Source organism: Mesoplodon densirostris, chromosome X (genome assembly GCF_025265405.1).
Source record: "Mesoplodon densirostris isolate mMesDen1 chromosome X, mMesDen1 primary haplotype, whole genome shotgun sequence".
NCBI classification, from domain to species: Eukaryota; Metazoa; Chordata; class Mammalia; order Artiodactyla; family Ziphiidae; genus Mesoplodon; species Mesoplodon densirostris.
In genome coordinates, this window is record NC_082681.1 from 29,109,014 (window position 1) to 29,131,959 (window position 22,946).

Genomic DNA, 22,946 nt, shown 5'->3' on the forward strand with positions numbered 1-22,946 from the left:
AAGAATCTGACTCAGCCTAAAGTTACTCAGAAGCATAAGAAAAATCAACTTTTTGTGGTGTGATTAAATAAGCATCATCCTGTAGTGACCATCATACCATGAGGGACTATGCTAGCAGAGACTATGCATAAAAGTCATTTAGAACTACATATCCAAAATGACTGTTCCCCAAATTTGCTGTCAATACCTTCCTTGATAAAACATATTTCAAGAACCCAACAGATCACTATGCCACAGAAAGGGAGAAGAGGTGGATAGGAATCAAGTAGGTTTACCACAAGAAAATTAATTATGCCTTCAGAGAATCAAAACTGAAAATATCACTCCATTCCCAGTAATTCGTGAGGGCTGAAGGAGAGGTGAGAGTGTCCTCTTAGGGGCTACTTAATAAACAAAATTAATTTGTCACCATTATTTCATTTCTTTTAATGAAAATCATTTTGATCTCTAACCTAAGAAAATGCACGGAAAATATTTCTAAATACTGACCTGCCAGGGTGCTTGTGTGTCGAAATGCTCTGACTTGTGAGTCAGACAATCCTGTAAGAAGTGAAATGACCGTATCCATCATGTACTCATCATATATGATACTATATTGACACTGCCGTACTAATACGCCAATGAATTCACAGAAACTGGATTTGAACTTCTTCCACTGAGGACCAGCCATGGTAAGTGGATAATCTCCACTATCCTAAAACAGAAATTTTAAACAGCAATTTCATTTAAAACACATGACTTAATAAACTTTTACTTTTTTTTTCAAATACCCTAGGCAGAAGCTGAAAAGACTCCTTTATCGGACCTCCCTGGTGGCGCAGTGGTTAAGAATCCGGCTGCCAATGCAGGGGACACAGGTTCGAGCCCTGGTCCGAGAAGATCTCACATGCCACGGAGCAACTAAGCCCGTGCGCCACAACTACTGAGCCTGTGCTCTGGAGCCCGCAAGCCACGACTACTGAGTCCACGTGCCACAACTACTTAAGTCCACACGCCTAGAGCCCATGCTCTGAAACAAGAGAAGCCACCGCAATGAGAAACCCGCGCACCGCAACGAAGAGTAGCCCCCGCTTGCCGCAACTAGAGAAAGCCCGCGCGCAGCAATGAAGACCCAATGCAGCCAAAAATAAAATATAAATAAATAAACAAATTTATTTTTTAAAGAAAGACTCCTTTATTTCATCTTTCTTCTATAATAAATCCTCAAAGTAGGCAGGAGAAAAATATGCAAAGGTAGAGGTACCTTTGAACACATCTCTTTTATTTAAGATCAAAATGGATGGGACTTCCCTAGTGGTCCAGTGGTAAAGAATCCGCCTTACAATATGCAGGGGACACAGGTTTGATCCCTAGACAGGGAACTGGGATACCATATGCCATGGGGCAACTAAGCCCATGAGCCACAACTACTGAACTCACGCCTCAACTAGAGAGCCCGCATGCCGCAAACTACAGAGCCCACGTACTCTGGAATCCACGCTCCACAACTAAAGAGAAGACCGTGAGCCGCAAATAAAGATCCCACATGCCTCAACAAAGATCCCGCATGCTGCAACTAAGACCCGATGCAGCCTAAAATAAATAAATAAATAAATAAATAATAAATCTTAAAAAAAAAACAAAATGGATATTCTGAATTCACTCTAACCAATGAAAACATATACCAATTACATACCAAAATAAAAAGCCTCTCCCATCAAACAAAACATTATTCTGATAAGCAAAGATACGGTTACTAAATTTCTTTAAAACAAAACCAAACCAACATCAAACCAAAGTTATATGTTTTAATGGATTCAAAATGATGAAATCACATTCTCAGCCAGTCTAATGGATTGATGTATGAGTTATAAATAATCGAAGGATTACAATGTATGTTTTCATTAGCTTCAGGACATCAAATAGTCAGCAGATGTAAACAATGAGATAATTTTTTTAAAAATGGAAATGTAGCTAGAATGATCTGGAAAGACAGGTACTCAAGTACTCCTATATATAAGATGGGGCATTCACCAATGAAGATACACTGAGGTCCTCCATAAATCATTAAAAACAAGCAAGTCATAAAGATAAAAACAGAGATCAATACTACACAGAACCTCTAAGAGTTTCTGACAAGAATGTCCTAGAAACTTAAGGTCATTTTATCAGTATGGTTTAGTAAAAATTTTTAACAATTAAATTTTGTCGTTAGAGCCATACATTTTTAAAAATTTTAAGTCATGCCATAAAAAAGTTGAACTATGTCTCATCTGAGAATAAGGTCCTAATACTCCACAAAAAGGTTTTCTTCCACATTTTCTGATTGGCTCATTTAGTGCTATATTGAAAAGTGTCATCTTAATTGCTGTTAGCAACTTGGTTTGCTGATATTTTCAAATCTTATTTCAGGATTCTTGTTTCAAATAGCTGTTTAGAAGAAAGAAAATTCTCACTACAACATTTAATATCAGAAAGTTAAAATAATACCATTCCTCTTAATTATATCTCAATTACTTAGAGACTGATTAATAGCACTTAGTGATCATCAAAGCCATTTTAACAACTCTTGTCTATCTTTTAGAATGATAGTTGAAAGTTCCTTCATCTGAGTAAGCAAAAACCCCCCAAAAAACATCAAATAAAACTCAAATGAGACAAGGCTTTCTACTTGAAAATTCATGGTGAAAAGCTTTAAAGAGTAAAACTACTGGTGCTGGAATACAGCTGTGAACAAAACAAACAAAAATCCCTGCCCTGAAGGAGTTTATATTATAGTAAATCTAAATATGTCTTTATTGGCAACAATACTTCAAAGACATCACCGTGATAAAGGATCAACTAAAGTCTAAACTACTACTTATTATGGATTTGTATTGTTCTTAACTACTCATATTTGAAACAAAATAAGACTTTAAACAATTTTATACATATATGTATGTATGTATTTTCCTTTGCCTAAGCTTCCACCTGGTTCCCCAAGTATTTATCGAATCTTCCTTCTACAATATTCTAAGGTATGTTTGTAGGCACTTAATTTTATTCTTCCTTGAAATTTTAATTTTTTGACAAATAAAAACAGCTACCATTTATTAAGTCCTTACTATATGCCAGGCATTGTAAAATGCTAAGTAATTTTTCAAACATTACTGCATGCAATTTTCATAACAGCCTTATAAGTATTTTTAGCTCAATTTTACAGATGATGAAACTGATGCTAAGACAATTTGCCCAAGGTCACATGGCCATCATTTGATTGGATTTCTACTGCCAGAGCTCTTACCCACAACACTAATATTCAGAATTTAATACTCTGAAGAGTAAATCAAGATCAAGATGCATAAAATTATCATAACATTTAGGGTAATAACTTACCTCATCAAACTCTTCAGTCATTTTTCGAATTATTTCAGAGTTCTGCATATGTCTAAACATTTCTGCTGTGACAACACCTGAAATTTGCAAGTGTAAGAAGTTAATGGTAAATTTAAAAAATAACTTCTAAGTCCATCTCTAACACTAAAATGTCTATAACCGCACAATAAGGTGTACTTCAATATCACCTGATCTTTACCATGTTACTCAACCCTATAAAGCACAAATGCCATTCTCAACATATACAAGAAAAAAGCCCCACACTTCTGACAGGTATCTTTTTTTCCTAGAACAATCAGCCTTAGCCATTTCTACTTGGCTTAACTTTACTTATGCATAGAATGACTAAGACCCTTTAATATAAAGCATATGTCATCAAGCATGAGGCAGCATCCAGGGTAACATTTAAAACCTTGAGGATGAACCTGAAGAAAATAAGGGAAAGAGTAATAGGTAGACTTCACTTTAGCCAGGTTTCTTTATTAAGTACAACAATATGTAAGGCAACTATATCCCATCATCCCCTCAAAGGGCTTCAAATAAACATAAGTAGTAAGCTGTAGTCCCTGCTCATCCAGAAGCCTGTAATCTAGTTGTAAGTTTAAACAAAGAATAATAGGGGGCGGGGGGAGCAGAGAGAAAGCAGAAAATAAAGTATTAAAGTTAGTACATAATAAATGCCCAAATTAGTTGAAAAGCCAAGAAAGGCTATAGCTCAGACAAAAAAAAAAGATCTGGATAAGTAGGTGTTTCTTATAAGGACATTTAGAGTATTAAAGGAGTATGGAAGAGGCAAGGAGAAAGGATGCACATTACAAGTAGTATAACTGTATCACTTTGCTGTACACCTGAAATTAACACTGTAAATCAACTGTATTTCAAAAAAAAAAAAGTAGTAAAAGTTAGCCAGGTATAGGTCAAATATCTAAAAAGGGGTTTCTAAGAAAAAGTTATGAGTAGGAGACAATGCAAGAAGTCATACATGAATTTCCACTGATGGGGTGCCACATTTTTTTTTAAAAGAAAAAATGTAAAAAGTGAATTTCCTAAACCACATTTCTAATGCTAGATTATTTATTCTTTGCCAGTCTAATCACTATGAATACCATAAATATAGTAACATCTAAAAGAATGTCTTGGGGCTTCCCTGGCAGTCCAGTGGTTAAGACTCCACACTCCCAATGCAGAGGGCACGGGTTCGATCCCTGGTTGGGGAACTAAGATCCTACATGCAGCACGGCACAGCCAAACAAAAAAAAATTTTTAATTTAAAAATAAAAGAATGTCTTGGTACAGGAACATGAGATTTATTATAAAAGTCAGATATATTTCAATTGACCAAGCTCTATTTTATATATGCATGCACATGTGTGTGTGCGTATAAATTAAAAAACAACAATAGAACATCATACTCTCTTTCCAACCCCAAATCTGAAAAGAACAACTGCTATGTAAGCTCCCTTCTCTCTGGGCATGCAATCTGAAGACCTTCCAGTAGCGTTAACAAAACCAGCAGGAGTAGAATAGGAACTAACATCCATTGAGCTGCCTATGCACCAGCCACTTCAGCCCTGGTAACAAGCCTATATAGGAGGTACTATAATCCTGGCTTTACAGATGAGGAAACCGATGCTAAGGCAAAGAGAAGTTAAATAATCTGTATGAGATTATTAGTCTACATCTTGCTGCCCAGCCCCAGGTGAGATCAATTTCTACTGGTACTGTGAAAGACCCCTTACTTACATTAAAAACCCAAATGATTGTTTAAAAATATTAACAAATTTGAAAGAAAGCATGATTTCCCTGACTAAAGAAGCACGTTCTCAAAAACCTTTTGAGGGGTTTTTAATTTATATCTAGAGCCATGGATGTATCTCCAGAACCTTCTCATACTTTATACCCAGGTACTGTAAATTTGGCAGTGCTAGAGAAGGACAAATAACTCAATCCCTGAAATAATTTCTACGAAATAAGCATTTATATATAAATAAATCTCCAAGTAAACATATTGCATACATTTTGACAAACTTCTAAAGCTCCTCCTCTCATCTCATAGACCATATAACAGCCATAAACCCAAATATAAGTAGAAAACAAAATAGCTGTCACAAACTCCATGCATATAATAACTCCTGAGGCAGGTGTAAAGGAGCCATCAGGACATCAGGCCAGCTCCCACTGCCTTAAAAGTGTGGGGGACACGAAGCAAGACTGCTTTAAATACTGGTAAACTGAAAAGTGACAGCTGACCAGGAAAGAAAGAAGGAAACAACTGGCCACAGAATCACCAACCACAGAGCAGTCTGGAGCCATTCAGTTTAGGGCCAAACATCTCTCCACATACCTCAATACTTCAGAAGGCATAACTACAGTAAAATAACTGATGCTCATAATAACAATCCTAAATCCACAGGAAAAGGTACACTGTATATACTTAAGCATGTTTCTAATTCATTTATAAAAGAATTCTACCAAAATATTTTGAGTATGTTTTGTAAGTACTTAATGACCTTAACTTTGATTACATGGTAAATTTCTCTTTATGGAGCTTCCTTGCTTCTAAAATAAATATTATAGCAGTGTTTAAATCTACCTAAGTTTTCAACACCCTCAATTTTTAAAAATTTTCACAACCTTGTTTGTGACAAGGTATGTCCAAATGTTTAATGGGCAAGCTCCTGATTTATAAATACAGTGATGCCAGAAAAGGAATGTATCTGATAAAGGGGAATGCTCTGACTACGGCTTTGTTTTAAAACTGCAATTCAGCAGCCTAGTTAGGAAACTAAAACTGATCAAACTATGGTATAATAGCTAAGACTGAATATAAAAATTAGAGTTTCAACTCATTAAATTATTTCTGGCACCTGTTCAGTTGGTCTGCAATCAACCTTCACATTTTCAAAGAATCTAAAGAGAAAGGACATTGCCCTTGATTACGTAACACCACAAACAGGTACTTGTACCCTTCTACTCCAGAAAGATGGAATGGACATAGACAAAAAAAAATAATATCAACATATCTCATTTTCTAGAGTTAATCTGGTTCATCATACTGTCATTACTACAATACTTCCTCTGAGCAGATTCAGTAGAATTTTCTAATACTGATTTACAGCTACCTTTAGCTAAGAAGTAAACTAGGCAACTCTCTGCACTCTAAAGACAAGACATTAAAATTTCTCAAAAATGGCCATATTAATGGCATTATGAAGACCATAGACTCAAGAAGTTAATAAATTTGTCTATCAGGCCTCACATATATAACATTTAATATGCAGACTGCACTGAAAGTTGTGATCGACCTCATAAAATGCATCAGTTCTTAAAATGTTACTTGTCTTCCAATTCCAATGACAGGATTTTTAAAGAAGTTTTGTAGAATTAAAGGAGTAGACATAAGTAAATTGTTTTCTGGGATCTCTTTTCAGATTTGTTTATTAAATCAGTCATTCTTTAGCACCTTAATTTTTTAGATCTACTTTTAGGCAATCTTCCCTCCTCCTAACTTCTAATGCCCATGTTTTTGGTGCCATTTTCATTAAAAAATGTAATACCCTTGGAAAACTCTGTAACATTTATTAGCCTGTGCATCTTCTAGAATTTCAAGGATGGGCCAAGTATTAGGGAGACACAGAATAAATCAGAACCTGACCATGATCTTGACTAACTCATTTACTGATCCAGATCAGGATGTATGACTCCCCCAACTTACACAATTTTGTCCCCCTGGCCAAATGTGTGTGCTACATGTTTCTGTCTCAGGGAAGACATTTTATATTTTCCCTACTCTTACTTCAAAATCTTTTAAAATAAAGTATAAACACTTTAAAAAAGACCCCGCTCCCCACTCCAGTTTCTCTACCTTTTAGGAAAAAAAACCTGTAAATGTCACCAATTCCTTACTTTACTTACTTACTTAGTTACTTACTTACCTACTTACTGTTATTCATGGCACTTTTTAGCTCCCTACACTTTACAATTCCCTGCCACTTGAACCTGTATCTCTTCATTATCTTCCTCCTCTCTTTTTTTTTTTTTTTTTTTAATTTGCGGTACACGGGCCTCTCACTGCTGTGGCCTCTCCCGCTGCGGAGCACAGGCTCCGGACGTGCAGGCTCAGCGGCCATGGCTCACGGGCCCAGCCGCTGCGTGGCATGTGGGATCTTCCCAGACGGGGGCACGAACCCGCGTCCCCTGCATCGGCAGGCGGACTCTCAACCACTGCGCCACCAGGGAAGCCCCCTCCTCTCTTCTTAATCCATTTCTTTGCTCCTAAAACCAGATGCTGAAAGTGGGAAATATATCTAATAAAGTAACATAACAATTATAAATTGCCAAGTTTTTAGTTAACTTTCACATATGAATATAACAGTCTCAACAGACTTTCTCTCTTTGTTCTTTGCTCTTTTTTCCTTACATACATTTTGTATGGTTATAATGCAAATAACTCAGTATCGTGGCATTAGTTTCCACATAAAGTGCTAATAATTTTTAGGTGAAACAAAAAAGAAGAGAACATTTGAGAACATTCTGCTTCCAAAATAAATATACCTTACCTTTACAGCCTGAACACTGAATAAAAAAGTTGATGAGGTCAAGAAGTGCTATATCTCGGTCATGCTTGTATGACTCTATCCAATCATCTACCACCGACTACAGCAGAGGGGGAAAAGAACCATTAGCTTTTTCTAACGTTCTAAGAGTTAATTAAGTCAGATTAAAGTCATTAAGATTCAACATTAAGTGGTATCACATTATTTCAATAAATACATAAACTTGTATACTAAAATTTAAAGTTAAATTTTAACAATAAAATGGAATCTAATTCAGTAAATTAATCACCTGATTGTACATAAGTGATCCATCTTCCTCATTTTTGCATTAAAAGGAATCTGAAAACTAAATATGGGACCCAACTCTATAAACTGAAATTTCTTAGTGATATTATAGATATCTCAGAAAATACTGATATTTGACTAAAATATTGTACTAAGTAATATCTAAATATTAACACTGCAATGGAATGAAAATTTTACAAAATTTTTGAAAAGAAGTGAATGCCTGGGTCATTGAGGAAATGCAAATAAAATAACACCCTCCAAATTGATCTACAGACTCAAAGCAATCCCTATCAAAATCCCAGCTGGCTTAGCAGAAATTGAAAAGTTGATCCTAAAATTCTTAGGGTAATGCAAGGTATCCAGAATAGTCAACAGTCTTGAAAAAAGAACAAAGTTGAAGGACTCACACTTCATGATATTAAAACCTACTACAAAGCTACAGTAATCAAGACAGTACAGTACTGGCATAAGGACAGATACGTAGATTAATGGAATAAAACTGAGAGTCCAGAAATAAACCCTTAGATTGATGGTCATTTGATTTTTGACAAGGATGCCAACCCAATTCAATAGCGAAAGACTAGTCTTTTCAACAAATGGTTCTGGGACAACTGGGTATCTGTATGCAAAAGAATGAAGCTGGACCTTATCTCACATCATACACAATCAAGTACCTAAATGTAAGAGTTAAACCTATGAAACACAGAAGTAAATCTTCATAACCATTGAGTTACGCAAACCCTTCTTATATATTAGACCAAAAGCACAAGAGACAAAATAAAAAATAAATTTGACTTATTCAAAATTAAAACTTTGTTCTTGAAAGGACTCCATCAAGGGAGTGAAAAGACAACCCACAGAATGGGAGAAAATATTTGCAAATCATATATCTGATACGGAACTTGTGCCCAGAAAATATAAAGAACTACAATTCAGTAATTTTAAAAAGCCAAATAACCCAATTAAAAATATAGGCAAGCTACAGTAATCAAGACAGTATGGTACTGGCACAAAAACAGAAAGATAGATCAATGGAACAGGATAGAAAGCCCAGAGATAAACCCACGGACATATGGTCACCTTATCTTTGATAAAGGAGGCAGGAATGTACAGTGGAGAAAGGACAGTCTCTTCAATAAGTGGTGCTGGGAAAACTGGACAGGGACATGTAAAAGTATGAGATTAGATCACTCCCTAACACCATACACAAAAATTAGCTCAAAATGGATTAAAGACCTAAATGTAAGGCCAGACACTATCAAACTCCTAGAGGAAAACATAGGCAGAACACTCTATGACATAAATCACAGCAAGATCCTTTTTGACCCACCTCCTAGAGAAATGGAAATAAAGACAAAAATAAACACATGGGACCTAATGAAACTTCAAAGCTTTTGCACAGCAAAGGAAACCATAAACAAGACCAAAAGACAACCCTCAGAATGGGAGAAAATATTTGCAAATGAAGCAACTGACAAAGGATTAATCTCCAAAATTTATAAGCAGCTCATGCAGCTCAATAGCAAAAAAACAAACAACCCAATCCAAAAATGGGCAGAAGACCTAAATAGACATTTCTCCACAGAAGATATACAGACAGCCAACAAACACATGAAAGGATGCTCAACATCTTTACTCATTAGAGAAATGCAAATCAAAACTACAATGAGATATCATCTCACACCAGTCAGAATGGCCATCATCAAAAAATCTAGAAACAATAAATGCTGGAGAGGGTGTGGAAAAAAGGGAACACTCTTGCACTGCTGGTGGGAATGTGAATTGGTACAGCCACTATGGAGAACGGTATGGAGGTTCCTTAAAAAACTACAAATAGAACTACCATATGACCCAGCAATCCCACTACTGGGCATATACCCTGAGAAAACCATAATTCAAAAAGAGACATGTACCAAAATGTTCATAGCAGCCCTATTTACAATAGCCCGGAGATGGAAACAACCTAAGTGTCCATCATCGGATGAATGGATAAAGAAGATGTGGCACATATATACAATGGAATATTACTCAGCCATAAAAAGAAATGAAATTGAGCTATTTGTAATGAGGTGGATGGACCTAGAGTCTGTCATACAGAGTGAAGTAAGTCAGAAAGAGAAAGACAAATACTGTATGCTGACACATATATATGGAATTTAAGGAAAAAATGTCATCAAGAACATAGGGGTAAGACAGGAATAAAGACACAGACCTACTAGAGCATGGACTTGAGGATATGGGGAGGGGGAAGGGTAAGCTGTGACAAAGTGAAAGAGCGGCATGGACATATATACACTACCAAACGTAAGGTAGATAGCTAGTGGGAAGCAGCCACATAGCACAGGGAGATCAGCTTGGTTCTTTGTGACCGCCTGGAGGGGTGGGATAGGGAGGGTGGGAGGGAGACGCAAAAGGGAGGGGATATGGGAACATATGTATACGTATAACTGATTAAATTTGTAAAATAAAAAAAAATTAAAAAAAAAATATAGGCAAAGGATCGGAATAGACAGTTCTATACAGAAGATATACAAATGGCCCTTAGCACATGCAAAGACACTCAGTATAACTGGCCACAAAGGAAATGGAAATCAAAAGCACAATAAGATACCACTTCACTCCCACTAAGATGGCTATAGTAAAAAGTACAGACAAAAATAAATGCTGGCAAGAATTTGGAGAAATGGAATGCTAAAACACTGCTCGTAAAAAAGTAAAATGGTGCTGCCACTTTGTAAAAAGTTTGGCAGCTCCTCAAAAGGCTAAAGAGTTAAATGACCCTGGAACTCAACTCCTAGGTATTTATTACCCAAGAGAAATGAAAACGTATGTCCAAACAAAAACTTGTACAATAATACTCATAACAGCATTATTCACAACAGGCAAAAAGTGGAAACAAACCACAGGTACATCAAGGGATAAATGGATAAATAAAGCATGGCATATCCATACAATGGAATGTTATTTGGCAATAAAAAAGAATGAAGTTATAATACATGCCACACCATGGATGAACCTTAAAAACATACTAAGTCAAAGAAGCCACTCAAAAATGACCATACATTTATATGACCTCATTTATATGAAATGTCCAGAATAGGCAAATTTATAGAAAGTAGATTCATGGTTGCCTAGACCTGGGGGCAGGTGAGGAGAAAGTGATTGCTAATGGGCACGAGGTTTCTTTCTGGGGTATTGAAAAAATTCTAAAATTAGACTGTGGTGATGGCTGCACAACTCTGTGAATGTACCAATACTAAAATTCATTGAATTTACACTGTAAAAGGGTGAATTTTATGGTTTGTGAAGTATATTTCAATATAGCAATTTTTTAAAAAACAGAACTAAAAAATAAAAGCAGCACTATATTCCTTTGTGGACAAAAGAGGAAACCACAAAACAGATAAAAACAATTTTTAAATAAACAAAATTTTAAAAATTAAGATGATAAATTACAGCTAACATAAAAAACAAAAAGTCAGGAGGGAAAATGTTTTAAGTTATATACCAATAAATACAGAATTTGGGTATGAACTGAATAAAATATGTACAATTTGATGTACAAAAAAGATAATAAGATCACATGAAAAAGAAAAGAAAATATTATTTAAGAATCACCTGGCTCATAGAGGTTTACTGGACATATTCTAAAATGTTGCTTAATTTCTAGATTTCAGTCCTTTTCTATATTTTATAGCAGCTTGTGTATGTTAACCAACTCAATTTATGAAAGAAACGTTTCTAAGATGATCCCCAAATATGATATGGGCAGTATCAAGAGAATATATTATGTGATATGGGAGTTTTAAAACATGGTCCCAAGTTGTTTGACATTGCTCCCCAAAAAGAAGTGAGGTCTATGTTCCTTTCTCCAGAACAGAGTGCAGCAGAAATGATGCTTCCAAGATTAGGTCATAGAAGGCTATTCAACTTCTGCATTGGGTTCTTGCAGCACTACAGACCTAGATACTTCCTCTAAGGAGTCTCTCCAAACCCAGAAGCCATGCTGTAAGAAGCCAAAGCCACGTGGAAGAACCATTTGTAGGTACTCCAGGTAACAGTTCCAGCTGAGTCCAGCCTTCATATCACTCCTGACTAGGTACCAAACATGAATAAAGAAGTCTCCAGATGATTATAGTCCATATTTGTTTTTGTCACCTCCAGGCATTCAAGCTATCTCAGCTAAGATGCCAGCTATCATGGATGGAAGCACAGAAGAGACATCCCTATTTACGTCTGTCTGAATTCTAGATCCACAGAATCACTAAGCATAATAAAATGGTTGTTCTTTTACATCACTGAGTTTGGGGTGGTTTGTTATGCAGCAATAGATAACTAGAACAAGGGCTATTCTCATCAATAAAGATACAAAAATATTTAATGAAATCTTACAAAAAAAATCACATCACATCAAAAAGTTATTCATGAAGATCAAGAAGAGCTTATACTAGAGTTTACATAAGGCTGCTGTAATAAATACAAATAAAATATAAATAGTAAAACTAATACAAGCTATCACAATGAAATATATTTAAAATTTTTAATCATCAAATAGTATACTAAAAACTCATTCAATAAAATTCAACATCTATTATCTAATAGAACTAGGGGCACGTGCATGATTTCTTCTTTCTTAAAATTTAAGAACTATTTTAAAACCAACAGCGAGTCTTGTACTTATTCACTCTCACTCATAATCACCAAAATAGGGATATCCTGGGGATACAAAAAAATGAATAATACACAGTCCCCAATCAAGGAATTAACAATCTAGAAGCAAATACAGACATGTGCATAACTGTAATACAATATACTAAGTGCTATACTGGAAAGAGAAGAATAAGAAATACATTCAAGGGGAGAAGGAGATAGAGTCCAAAAATGTTTCCCCAAAAAAGAGCGACATTTGAATTAGTCAGTCCTGTGATATGGAAGGGAGAAAAATAAGACTATTCCAGGCAGTAAGAAAAACAAAAAGAAAGGTCTAGGGGCAGAGAACATATGGCAGCCAGAGAACAGCAAGTATGCCATAAGGAAATCTGGGCTGGAACTTTTAGATAAGGAAGAACTCTTAGAAGTTTGTAAACAGGAGACTTCCTTGATCAAATTTGGTGTTAGAAAGATAACACAAGGGGGAGTACACAAAACAAACTGGAGGCGGAGAGATGATTCAGGGAAATCAATGGAGAGATACTGTGGATATACTGCTTTTAAGCGGGAAAGCACACTTAGAAATAGAAAAACAAATGGCATAGAGGTACAATCTTAACATATGACAAACCATAAGCAACACAAAAATAAGGAAAATGTTCACTCTTTAAACACTGAGATACCATTAACAAAAAGAAATATAAAGCTAAGCCCTCACATTTTCTATTAAAAAGTTCTGATGAGCCAAAAAGTTAAAAAAAAAAAAAACCCTACAGACTAGACAAAAATAGAATAGCCTAATTAGCTGCAGATATAAGTTGAGATTTCTGATGTTAACAAAAATGATAAGATATTAGAAAAAAAAATTAATGCATTTAGCCACTTAGAATAAAATATTATAGAGAAAAGTATAATATAAATATAAAAAGGAAAATAATGAAATGGTATACAATTTAACAGAGATAATTTATCCCTTCAATAAAATTAACCCAAAATGGGAACCAGAGAGGAGGATAATTTTTTAAATTAGGAAATGACTAAATAAACCATAGCACAGTAATATAATAAAACATTATTTCTTTCAAATGTGTACACAAAATAATCATTTAAAACATTAAACAAGAAATAAAATCCACATCCTAATCACAACCCTATGAAAGCTAACCATATATGGATAAGTGACAGTGAATTCAAATTTAAGAAAATACGTTGCACTATACAATTGGTGATAGTTCAAAAGCTAACAATTCTTTTTCATTTTACGTGTAAAAAATGTGCCTTATTAGTTCCAATTGATATTTTAAAATTTATTTACAAAACCATACATATTTAGATAAATGCATATTTATAATCAAGATTTACATTTCAGTTATTCATTAATAACAAAAAGTTTAATGACTAGCCTTCTCTAAACCATCCATGTGCACCTTTTGTTGATGAAAGTTAATTCCATGAAGGAAAAAAACTATTCCCTATAGTTTTTATAAATTAAATAATAATTTCATTAAGCGTGTATATTGAGTATAGTGTTGATTCAATTTTTTAAACCATATGGGTTTAGCCTCCAGTGTAAAGCTGAAATGCTTCTACTGTCATAAAATTATGAAGAAACAAAGTTAGGATAACTTGACATGGATATGACTCCAACTCTGTACTCTTCTGGTAAGAAACAGCAGAAGTTATAAAATTTGTGATAGACAACAGTGATCAAAAGAATTCACTAAAGTGGACAGTGATTACATTAGGTCACTCAGCCAAGAATTCTGTATGTGCAAAGAACTTCATGTTTTAACAGCCACTATATAAACTCAAAGGAAATTGAAATGTCACAGTCAGGGTTTATATCAGCATATTTTTTGACATAGTTTTTATTATATGCCATTAAAAGAAAATAATGCAGCAGAAAATGACTCAAGACACAGCTTAAATGTCTTATGTATGAATAGACAGATCCCTTTTTTTCTGACTAGTTTGTTGCTTTTTTCTAATATGCAGTATTAAAATTTTTTTAAACACAATTACAAAAATCAGGGATATATTTTATATAACTCATTTAAGTTCAAAATGTACAAATGAACCAGGAAGAACACAATAAACATTACCTGCATAGCACTCTTGCCCATTTTAACAACTTCAAACAACATCATGTTTTCCACTCCATTCTGCTGGTGATGACCATTCATTCGGTTTGGACCAGAAGGAGGTTTTCCTCCTCCATTTCCACCTTTGCCCTTTTCTCCTGGGCCTTTTTTGCCTTTTTTACAAGTCTGCATAAAAATACAAGCTGCTTAAGTTATATCCTTATCCTTGAGAGTTCAAAATAAAGCTACAGCAGAAGCAGCTGATAGCGTGCATAATTATAAAACACTTAAACCTGACCTAAAGGGGAGTGCCATACACATGCGTCATAATAAAATGATATGGTTGACAGCCTCTTTGTGGTATCAATTTTTTTAACTTATACTACCATATACCTCATGTGACACTGCAGTTAGGAGCACAGTCTCTGTAGACTGACAGACTGCATAGGTCCCAAATTTCTATTCCTGTTAGCTGAGTGATCTTGGACAAGTTACTTAACCACACTGTGCTGCAGAGAGATTTTCTAATTTGTAAAGTGAGGATAAAAGTAAAAAAAAAAAAAAGTGCCTACTTCATAGGACTGTTGCTTTAGGGTGCAGACTGTAGTGGGCAACAAGAATAACAAAACTCTATGAAATAAGTAACTCGTAACTAGTTCAACATTTTAACTTGATGTCTATTGTTAGTCTTATAAATCACTGCAGTGCATTGACAAAGGAATTCTAAACAGTATGAATAGGTATATCAACCTCTTTCTTGTTCTGGGCCTTCCCTCCAACACTTATTTATCATGAAAGTTCAATTAACGAACACTATGGAAATGAAGCCCCTTTATAAGAAAGTTAACATTGGGTGGAGGGACTTCATAAATCAGTGAAAAGGCTGCCTACATGTCTCAGATATAAAACACCTCCAACAGCATTTATACCTTATTATTAAAAAAAATGTCATTCCCCAACTCACAGTCCTCATTTCTAAAATGCCAGAGTTGTATCAATATCTTTACAGGTTAGAATAGATGATTTCGAGGGTCTCTTTTAGATCTACCCATTTCTATGATCTAGAGCAAGTCAGCAAACTTTCTGTAAAGTACCATATAGTAAATATTTTAAGGCTCTGCAGGCCACATACTGTCCCTGTCACATATTCTTTATTTTTACTATCCTTTAAAACTGTAAATACCTTTCTTAACTCGTGGGTAGTACAAAAACAGGCCATAGTTTGCAGATCCCTGATCTATAGCCAGATCTACAAATTTATTTCCACTGACAGTCTGTATGTTTCTATACTTTGTTTCATAAAGGGTCCTTTCTCCTTCAAGAATCTAAAACCACCCTACTCTTATGAACTACTTCAGGGGCTTCCCTGGTGGCGCAGTGGTTAAGAATCCGCCTGCCAATGCTGGGGACAAGGGTTCGAACCCTGGTCCAGGAAGATCCCACATGCCGTGGAGAAACTAAGCCCGTGCGCCACAACTACTGAGCCTGCACTCTAGAGCCTGCGAGCCACAACCACTGAACCCATGTGCCACAACTACTGAAGCCTGCACGTCTAGAGCCTGTGCTCCGCAACAAAGAGAAGCCGCCACAGTGAGAAGCCTGGGCACCGCAACGAAGAGTAGCCCCTGCTCGCCACAAATGGAGAAAGCCTGCGCGCAGCAACAAAGACCCAACGCACCCCAAAATAAATAAATAAATAAATTTTTTAAAAAATTAAAAAAAAGGTAAAATTTATTTAAAAAGAAAAAGACAAAGTTGGTCTAAGATATGAACTTTAAAATACAACTGTAATGGGGATACATGTATGTATATGTATAGCTGATTCATTTTATTATAAAGCAGAAACTAATACACCATTGTAAAGCAACTATACTCCAATAAAGATGTTTAAAAAAAATAAGTAAGATAAAAAGATGTAATGTACAGCACAGGGAATATAGCCAAAATTTTATAATAACTATAAATGGAGTATAATCTATAAAAATAATGAATCACTATGTTGTACTAATATAATTTGTCCATTATACTTCAATAAAAAATATAAATTAAAAAAAAATACAACTGTAGAGGGAGATCAGCTCGGTGCTTTGTGAGCACGTAGAGGGATGGGATAGGGAGGGTGGGAGGGAGGCTCAAGAGGGAGGGGATATGGGGATATATGTATATGTATAGCTGATTCATTTTGTTATAAAGCAGAAACTAACACACCATTGTAAAGCAATTATACTCCAATAAAGATGTTAAAAAAAATTAAAAAATAATATAAAATATTGAATCCCTGGTCCAGGAAGATCCCATATGCTGCGGAGCAACTAAGCCCATACACCACAACTACTGAGCCTGCACTCTAGAGCCTGCAAGCCACAACTACTGAGCCCACGAGCCACAACTACTGAAGGCCACATGCCTAGAGCCTGTGCTCCACAACAAGAGAAGCCACTGCGATGCCCGTGCACCACAACAAAGAGTAGCCCATGCTCGCCGCAACTAGAGAAAGTCCATGCACAGCAATGAAGACCCAACACAGCCAAAAATAAATAAATAAAATTTATTTTTTTAAAAAAAGACTATGAGGTAGTATACTATAGTGGATTAAGAGTATACCACCTTTCAACAGATGTGGGCTCAAATCCTTAATGACTAAACTTCTCTAGACCTCAGTTTCCTATCTATAAAAATTAAGTTTTCTAATCTACAGGGTTGTTCAAATATTAAATTAGATAACATGTAAAATTATTAGCACAGTGCATGGAACATACATAGTATAGGGTCAAAATATTATTATTGTTATAATAAATCATTGATCTGACGCCTAACACCTCACTCACAGCAGTGGCTACTCTATTCAGATGCCACTATAAGTCTTATCCCAGCTTGCAAATTAAAGCCAAAAGCAGAGTTTCGGTTTTGAAAGATGACTGCAGAACAAGGAAAAGTGGTTTTCTAATGAATAAGTATATACTACCCACTAGAATTATGGCTGTCTTTGGATAGTCATGAGTTAACATTTGTATTCATTCACATTCTCTCCCCTCCGCCAAACTACCACTTTTTAAGGGACTAAGAATGCATACGAAATTATGAAACACATGGATTATGTGCACTCTAAAAAGATGTTCCAAGGAGTAGTTAAATAAATTATGTTCCATACATAAAATGGGATCCTATGACACCATTAAAAATTACAGACAGGAAAAATTCACTGATAGGAAAGCTGCCGACAACATGCCATTAAGTTTTAAAACCAAATAAAACAGTTTGCTCAGTATGATTCCATTTAAGTAAAATTCTATGTGCATTTTTATATATAGGTGTATATATACATGTGTATGTTCATCAAAAATGTTTACATATTTAAAGTGGGAAATTTTTACTTTGCTCATTGTACATTTCTGCATTATTTAGACTTTTTAAAAGTAAACGTGGATTGACATATATACACATGTATGTATAAAATAGATAACTAATAAGAACCTGCTGTATACACAGGGAACTCCACTTCGCTGTACAGTGGAAACTAACACAACATTGTAAAACAACTATACCCCAATAAAAATAAATAAGAGAATCATCAAAAAAAAGAGAGAGAAAAAAGTAAATGTGTCATGAGAAAATATAAATCCAAAATTCATTTTGGCAAAGAAAATGCTGAACAAAAGCAAGTCATCTTTTGCACAATGTATTTACACATGCACAGAGTCAAATGTACTTTCCAAAATAGCAAAATGATTTAACCATTCACTAAGTTACCCACACCTCTCGGGCTACCCACTCATACTCTAAACTTGCATTCTATTGACTCAGAACTTCACTTTGTTAGTTTTTATCCTTGACATTACTTATAAAGAGTCACTGTCAACAGTAACCCATTAGACTTAAACGCTTGTAGGTTACATTTTTAGGGTGCTTTAGAATAAGAAATTTACTGATTTGCTTTACATTGGACTACTCATGTACAAATAAAAATAAAGCCAACAGAATACCACATTTTGCTTAGCATACTATGCTTTATAAAATAAACTACTAGAAACAATGACATATTAATTTCAACTTTATAGTAGTAGAAGTGTTCAAAGGCTTGCCATACCAGTCAGGGGAAAAAAGCATTTTTAAAAGACAACAACATCTGAGACATAACTAAAACAACTATATATAGTATATAATTATATTTATTCATATATGTATATTTATGACCGTAAGAACCAAAATAAAGACACATATCCTATACATACTTTTCCTTTGCCTTGCTTTTGGTTTTTTCCTTCAATGTCTTCAAAATCTGTGTCAGAAGAAAAATGTGTTTCTGACTCCCTATGACAAAAAGATAAGCAATTATTTAAAACCTTCCTTAGAAATGTAGATGGAGTTTCTAAATTTTGCCATATTTTCTAAAAGAAAGGCTTGGTTAACTCATTACAAAACTATATTAGCATTAAATGTAATTAAGATGCTTTCCCAAAGGAACATATCGTAGCATATTACCAAACATTTAAAATTACATAACACAAAAACATTAATCTAAAACACAAATGTCTAAGCATGTTTTTATTTTGTTAATTTTTAACCAAAGCATAAAAACAAAACCAGGGGCTCTCAAACTTGTAACTCTAGGAACCGTGGTGTTCTATTGGAATGGCTGGTTTCATTTTCTGATTCAAAGACCATGATGTTCAGGTAAAACTGTATTTTAGCACTAGGTATGGGATAATCTTTATTAGGGAATTTTAGCAATATTAAGGATCTTATGACCTTTCCTATATAACACAAAAATATTCATAATCTAAGTGTAACTATACAAAACATGTATTTCTGAAAGAATATACGTAAAACATTTTTACAAACTAAATCATTTGAAACGGGGTAGGGAAGTGTGCTAATTGATCAAAATCCTTTATGAAGCCAAAAGCTGTTGAGCTATAGTCAGGAAAACTGGTTCTAGTTAATATGGTACTAGGAAATTGTGATCTTGGACAACTGACAACCACTCAATCTTCTCATCTACAAACAATGTTTATGCAGGAAAGAATGAAATCTCTGAAGCCTCTTTAATCTCTAAAATATAGATTTATAGTTCTTAGAAACTGTCCCTCATTCTGGAGTAGGAGGGGTGCGTTGTATAATCTGGATTTTCTAAGGCAAAATGGAAGTAAACCAATTTAAATACACATGTGTGATGCTTCCTATATATGTAAACATGGGTCTATCTATCTAAATAGTAGTAACAGACCCACACTTAAATGCTTAAGGAACAGACCCACACTTAAATGCTTAAGGCAAGGCATACTTAGTATCAATATTTGGGTCACGATGGATTTTAGAACTGAACAACACACGTAAAAGATAAAGGTTTTACCATTTTAAATGTGTAAAACTATTGTCGGTTTTGTTTAAAATAAATAGAATCAAAGTGAAAGACTATCTTTCTAAAGCTAGTCTTCTCTAACTAGATTTCTTCTATTTCCATTTTTATTGCTATAATAACCAGTTGTCCAGAGGCTGTGAGTTAGGAATACTTTATAAATCTAAAATAATGGTTAAGATGCTAGCAGGGGAAAAAATTACTATTTATAGCACTTACCTACAAAGTTATTTAAACAATGTATTGAAGATAGTGGCAATCCTAACTATGTCCTATAATGTTGCGAGGAAAAGAGCCTGTAATAAACACCATTTCCCATAGTTAATGCACCCAAAACTGAATGACTACTTAATATTAACCTTGAAACTCATGCCTCTTACACCTTAAGAAGACTGTTGTCATCAATAATCTTCCCACATGCCTATATGGCTTTGCAAAAAAATTTTTGAAAATGGTTTTAAACATCTTGGTGTGTAAGTAATCTTCTTTCTTCCCCAAGATATCTGTGGGACACTAGCTCTCTTAGAGAGCTCAGTAAATGCTCTAAGTCTGCAATCACTAGTCTTTGCCAATATTCTGACAGCCAAAGAGTAATCAAAGGCTCAATTACATTCTTAATTCTCATCTCCAGGCTATCCCAACTAAAAGAATGAGCCACTAGAGGCTTAATTACTAACTGGAAAACCTGAAGAAAACTGAAGTGAGTAAATGGGGTAATAAGAGTATAAAATATCCCCAACCAGAGAAGAAATATTCTTGTGAGTCTGTCTTTCTCTAATGCTTCCTTCTGTTTTTAAGATCAAAAGAACAATCACAAAAACCTATCCTAGGTGAAATCAACATATGCTAACATGTTTATGGGGTATACTGGTCTCACCTTTTAGTGGCTGGAAACTTCATGAGCCATACATCACATGACTGAATCTTCCACTCCTTTCTCTTTACCCTGCCCCCACCTCACATACCCAATCAAATACTGTCTATTCTACCTCCACAACATCGATTCCCTCTTATCCATTATCCTATTTCAGGCCCTAATTACTCGAGAGATATTCTAATTTATAGATATTCTAATTTAAGTCTAGTTTATAACGCAAACCTTTTTAATTACCTCTACTGTATTAATGTATTTGAGAAATTTCGTAAGATAATTTTATAGTAGTCAAACCAAAAATTAATTTTTTTTCTCAGACTATCCCATATCCTCCCTCAAACAAAAACAAGAAATTTTCCTCAAGAATCTGAAAGTAGAGTCAATATAAACTGGGATTAAAATCACATTAAAAATCATACTTTGAAATATTGGCAATATCCCAGCAGACCCTTAACACTCTGAAAATAATAAAATTATTTTTAAAATGAAAATCTATAAAACATCAAAAGCAGACACTGGCCACCATTATGTACAAGGATATCTGCTGTTTTCAAAATTTTTAGCAACCAGACTGTTTTTAAATCAAGGTCTTATAAAGACCCTAATATGTGGTATATGTGTGCATAAAGTTAATGGGGTCCACGAGCAGTTTAAAGGTTCACGCTTCACTTAGGTACCTCATGAAACTGGAGCTTAGTATGAAAACCACTGCTGCATATAGCGGCTCAAATTCTTTCCTACATCAAAACACCAAAGAGTAATGAGAATAAAAGCTGAAAAAGGAGTATAGTAGCTTTTAAGACAAGGGTAAAGAAAATAGCTATGTTGAAGTCACTTTATGGACCAATGAGCATATAATTTGTTTCTGGGGGGTTAAAAAAAAAGGAAAGCACGTCCTACCCTCCTACGTTTGTTTTAGCCTGTCATTTGATTTTAAACAGAAATCTGACATTACATCCTAAATACTATTGCATGGTATATATTCCTTACTAATGAGAGCACTTAACATTTTAAGAATTTCATGACACTCCCTTCAAAACAGTTGCTATTGTAAAACCAAGTATGGACTCAAAGAACTGAACAGCAAAAATAATAAATTTTCCAGGATCTAAATTATAAAATATACTAAAAAAAAGGCATGGAATTACTGTTACAGAACCCAATAAGCATTGATATAAACTATTTCCAAGTATGCATGCTATTTTATACTGAAACATTATATCTTCTCAAGCAGAAGTAACTTTAACTGAAGTTAATACAGTTCCCATTTTGTGGAAAAAACAAGTATTTAGAAATTATCATAATATACTTACTGAAGTAGATTAAAATCAGTTGGTATTTCTGGAGCTGCTATCATTTCTTTATCATCTTCTGGGACGCCCCAATGTCAGAAATATATTCATATATTTACGTGGGTAAAATGATGGTTTGCTTCTTTCTTCTAAGAGAGACAATTCCTTTAAAAGGGACAGGGGGGCGAGGGGGGAAGAATGCCATATTTATTATAAACACACCAAAAATATTGGGAAGGGTATCTACCCCAAAACTAAATTTCCAAGTGTCTGCTAATGTGTTTTAGTAAATAAGGATTTCTTTCCCTTGCATTTGACTGCTTTTTCTAGATATGGATTTGTTACAACTGTTGTAGCCCCATGACAGTAACAACAAATACAAAGAAAGAAGCTTCTATTACAATTATTTTTTTAAATTTGTTATGATTCTCCAGCCTGGCTTAAAAAGACAGATGCCCTAACTAGGAACAGAATGTGACTTTTACTCATCCT

The 22,946-nt window shown here is 34.7% G+C and overlaps 1 protein-coding gene across 6 annotated transcripts in view; it reads right to left on the reverse strand.

Annotated features, from left to right (window-relative positions):
- The window catches only part of STAG2 (STAG2 cohesin complex component), a 127,148-nt gene that overhangs the window by 62,129 nt on the left and 42,073 nt on the right, over positions 1–22,946 (reverse strand). For 5 of the 6 annotated variants that reach the window (XM_060086238.1, XM_060086237.1, XM_060086240.1 and 2 more), the window contains 6 exons: positions 22,476–22,619; positions 19,162–19,240; positions 14,951–15,115; positions 7,914–8,010; positions 3,355–3,431; positions 490–694 (listed from right to left, as the gene is read on the reverse strand). In XM_060086238.1, the coding sequence (XP_059942221.1) occupies positions 490–694; positions 3,355–3,431; positions 7,914–8,010; positions 14,951–15,115; positions 19,162–19,240; positions 22,476–22,519 (667 nt within the window). In that variant the 5' untranslated portion in view covers positions 22,520–22,619. Of the gene's footprint in view, positions 1–489; positions 695–3,354; positions 3,432–7,913; positions 8,011–14,950; positions 15,133–19,161; positions 19,241–22,475; positions 22,620–22,946 lie in introns of those variants that run through there. The other variant, XM_060086243.1, reaches the window with a different exon arrangement.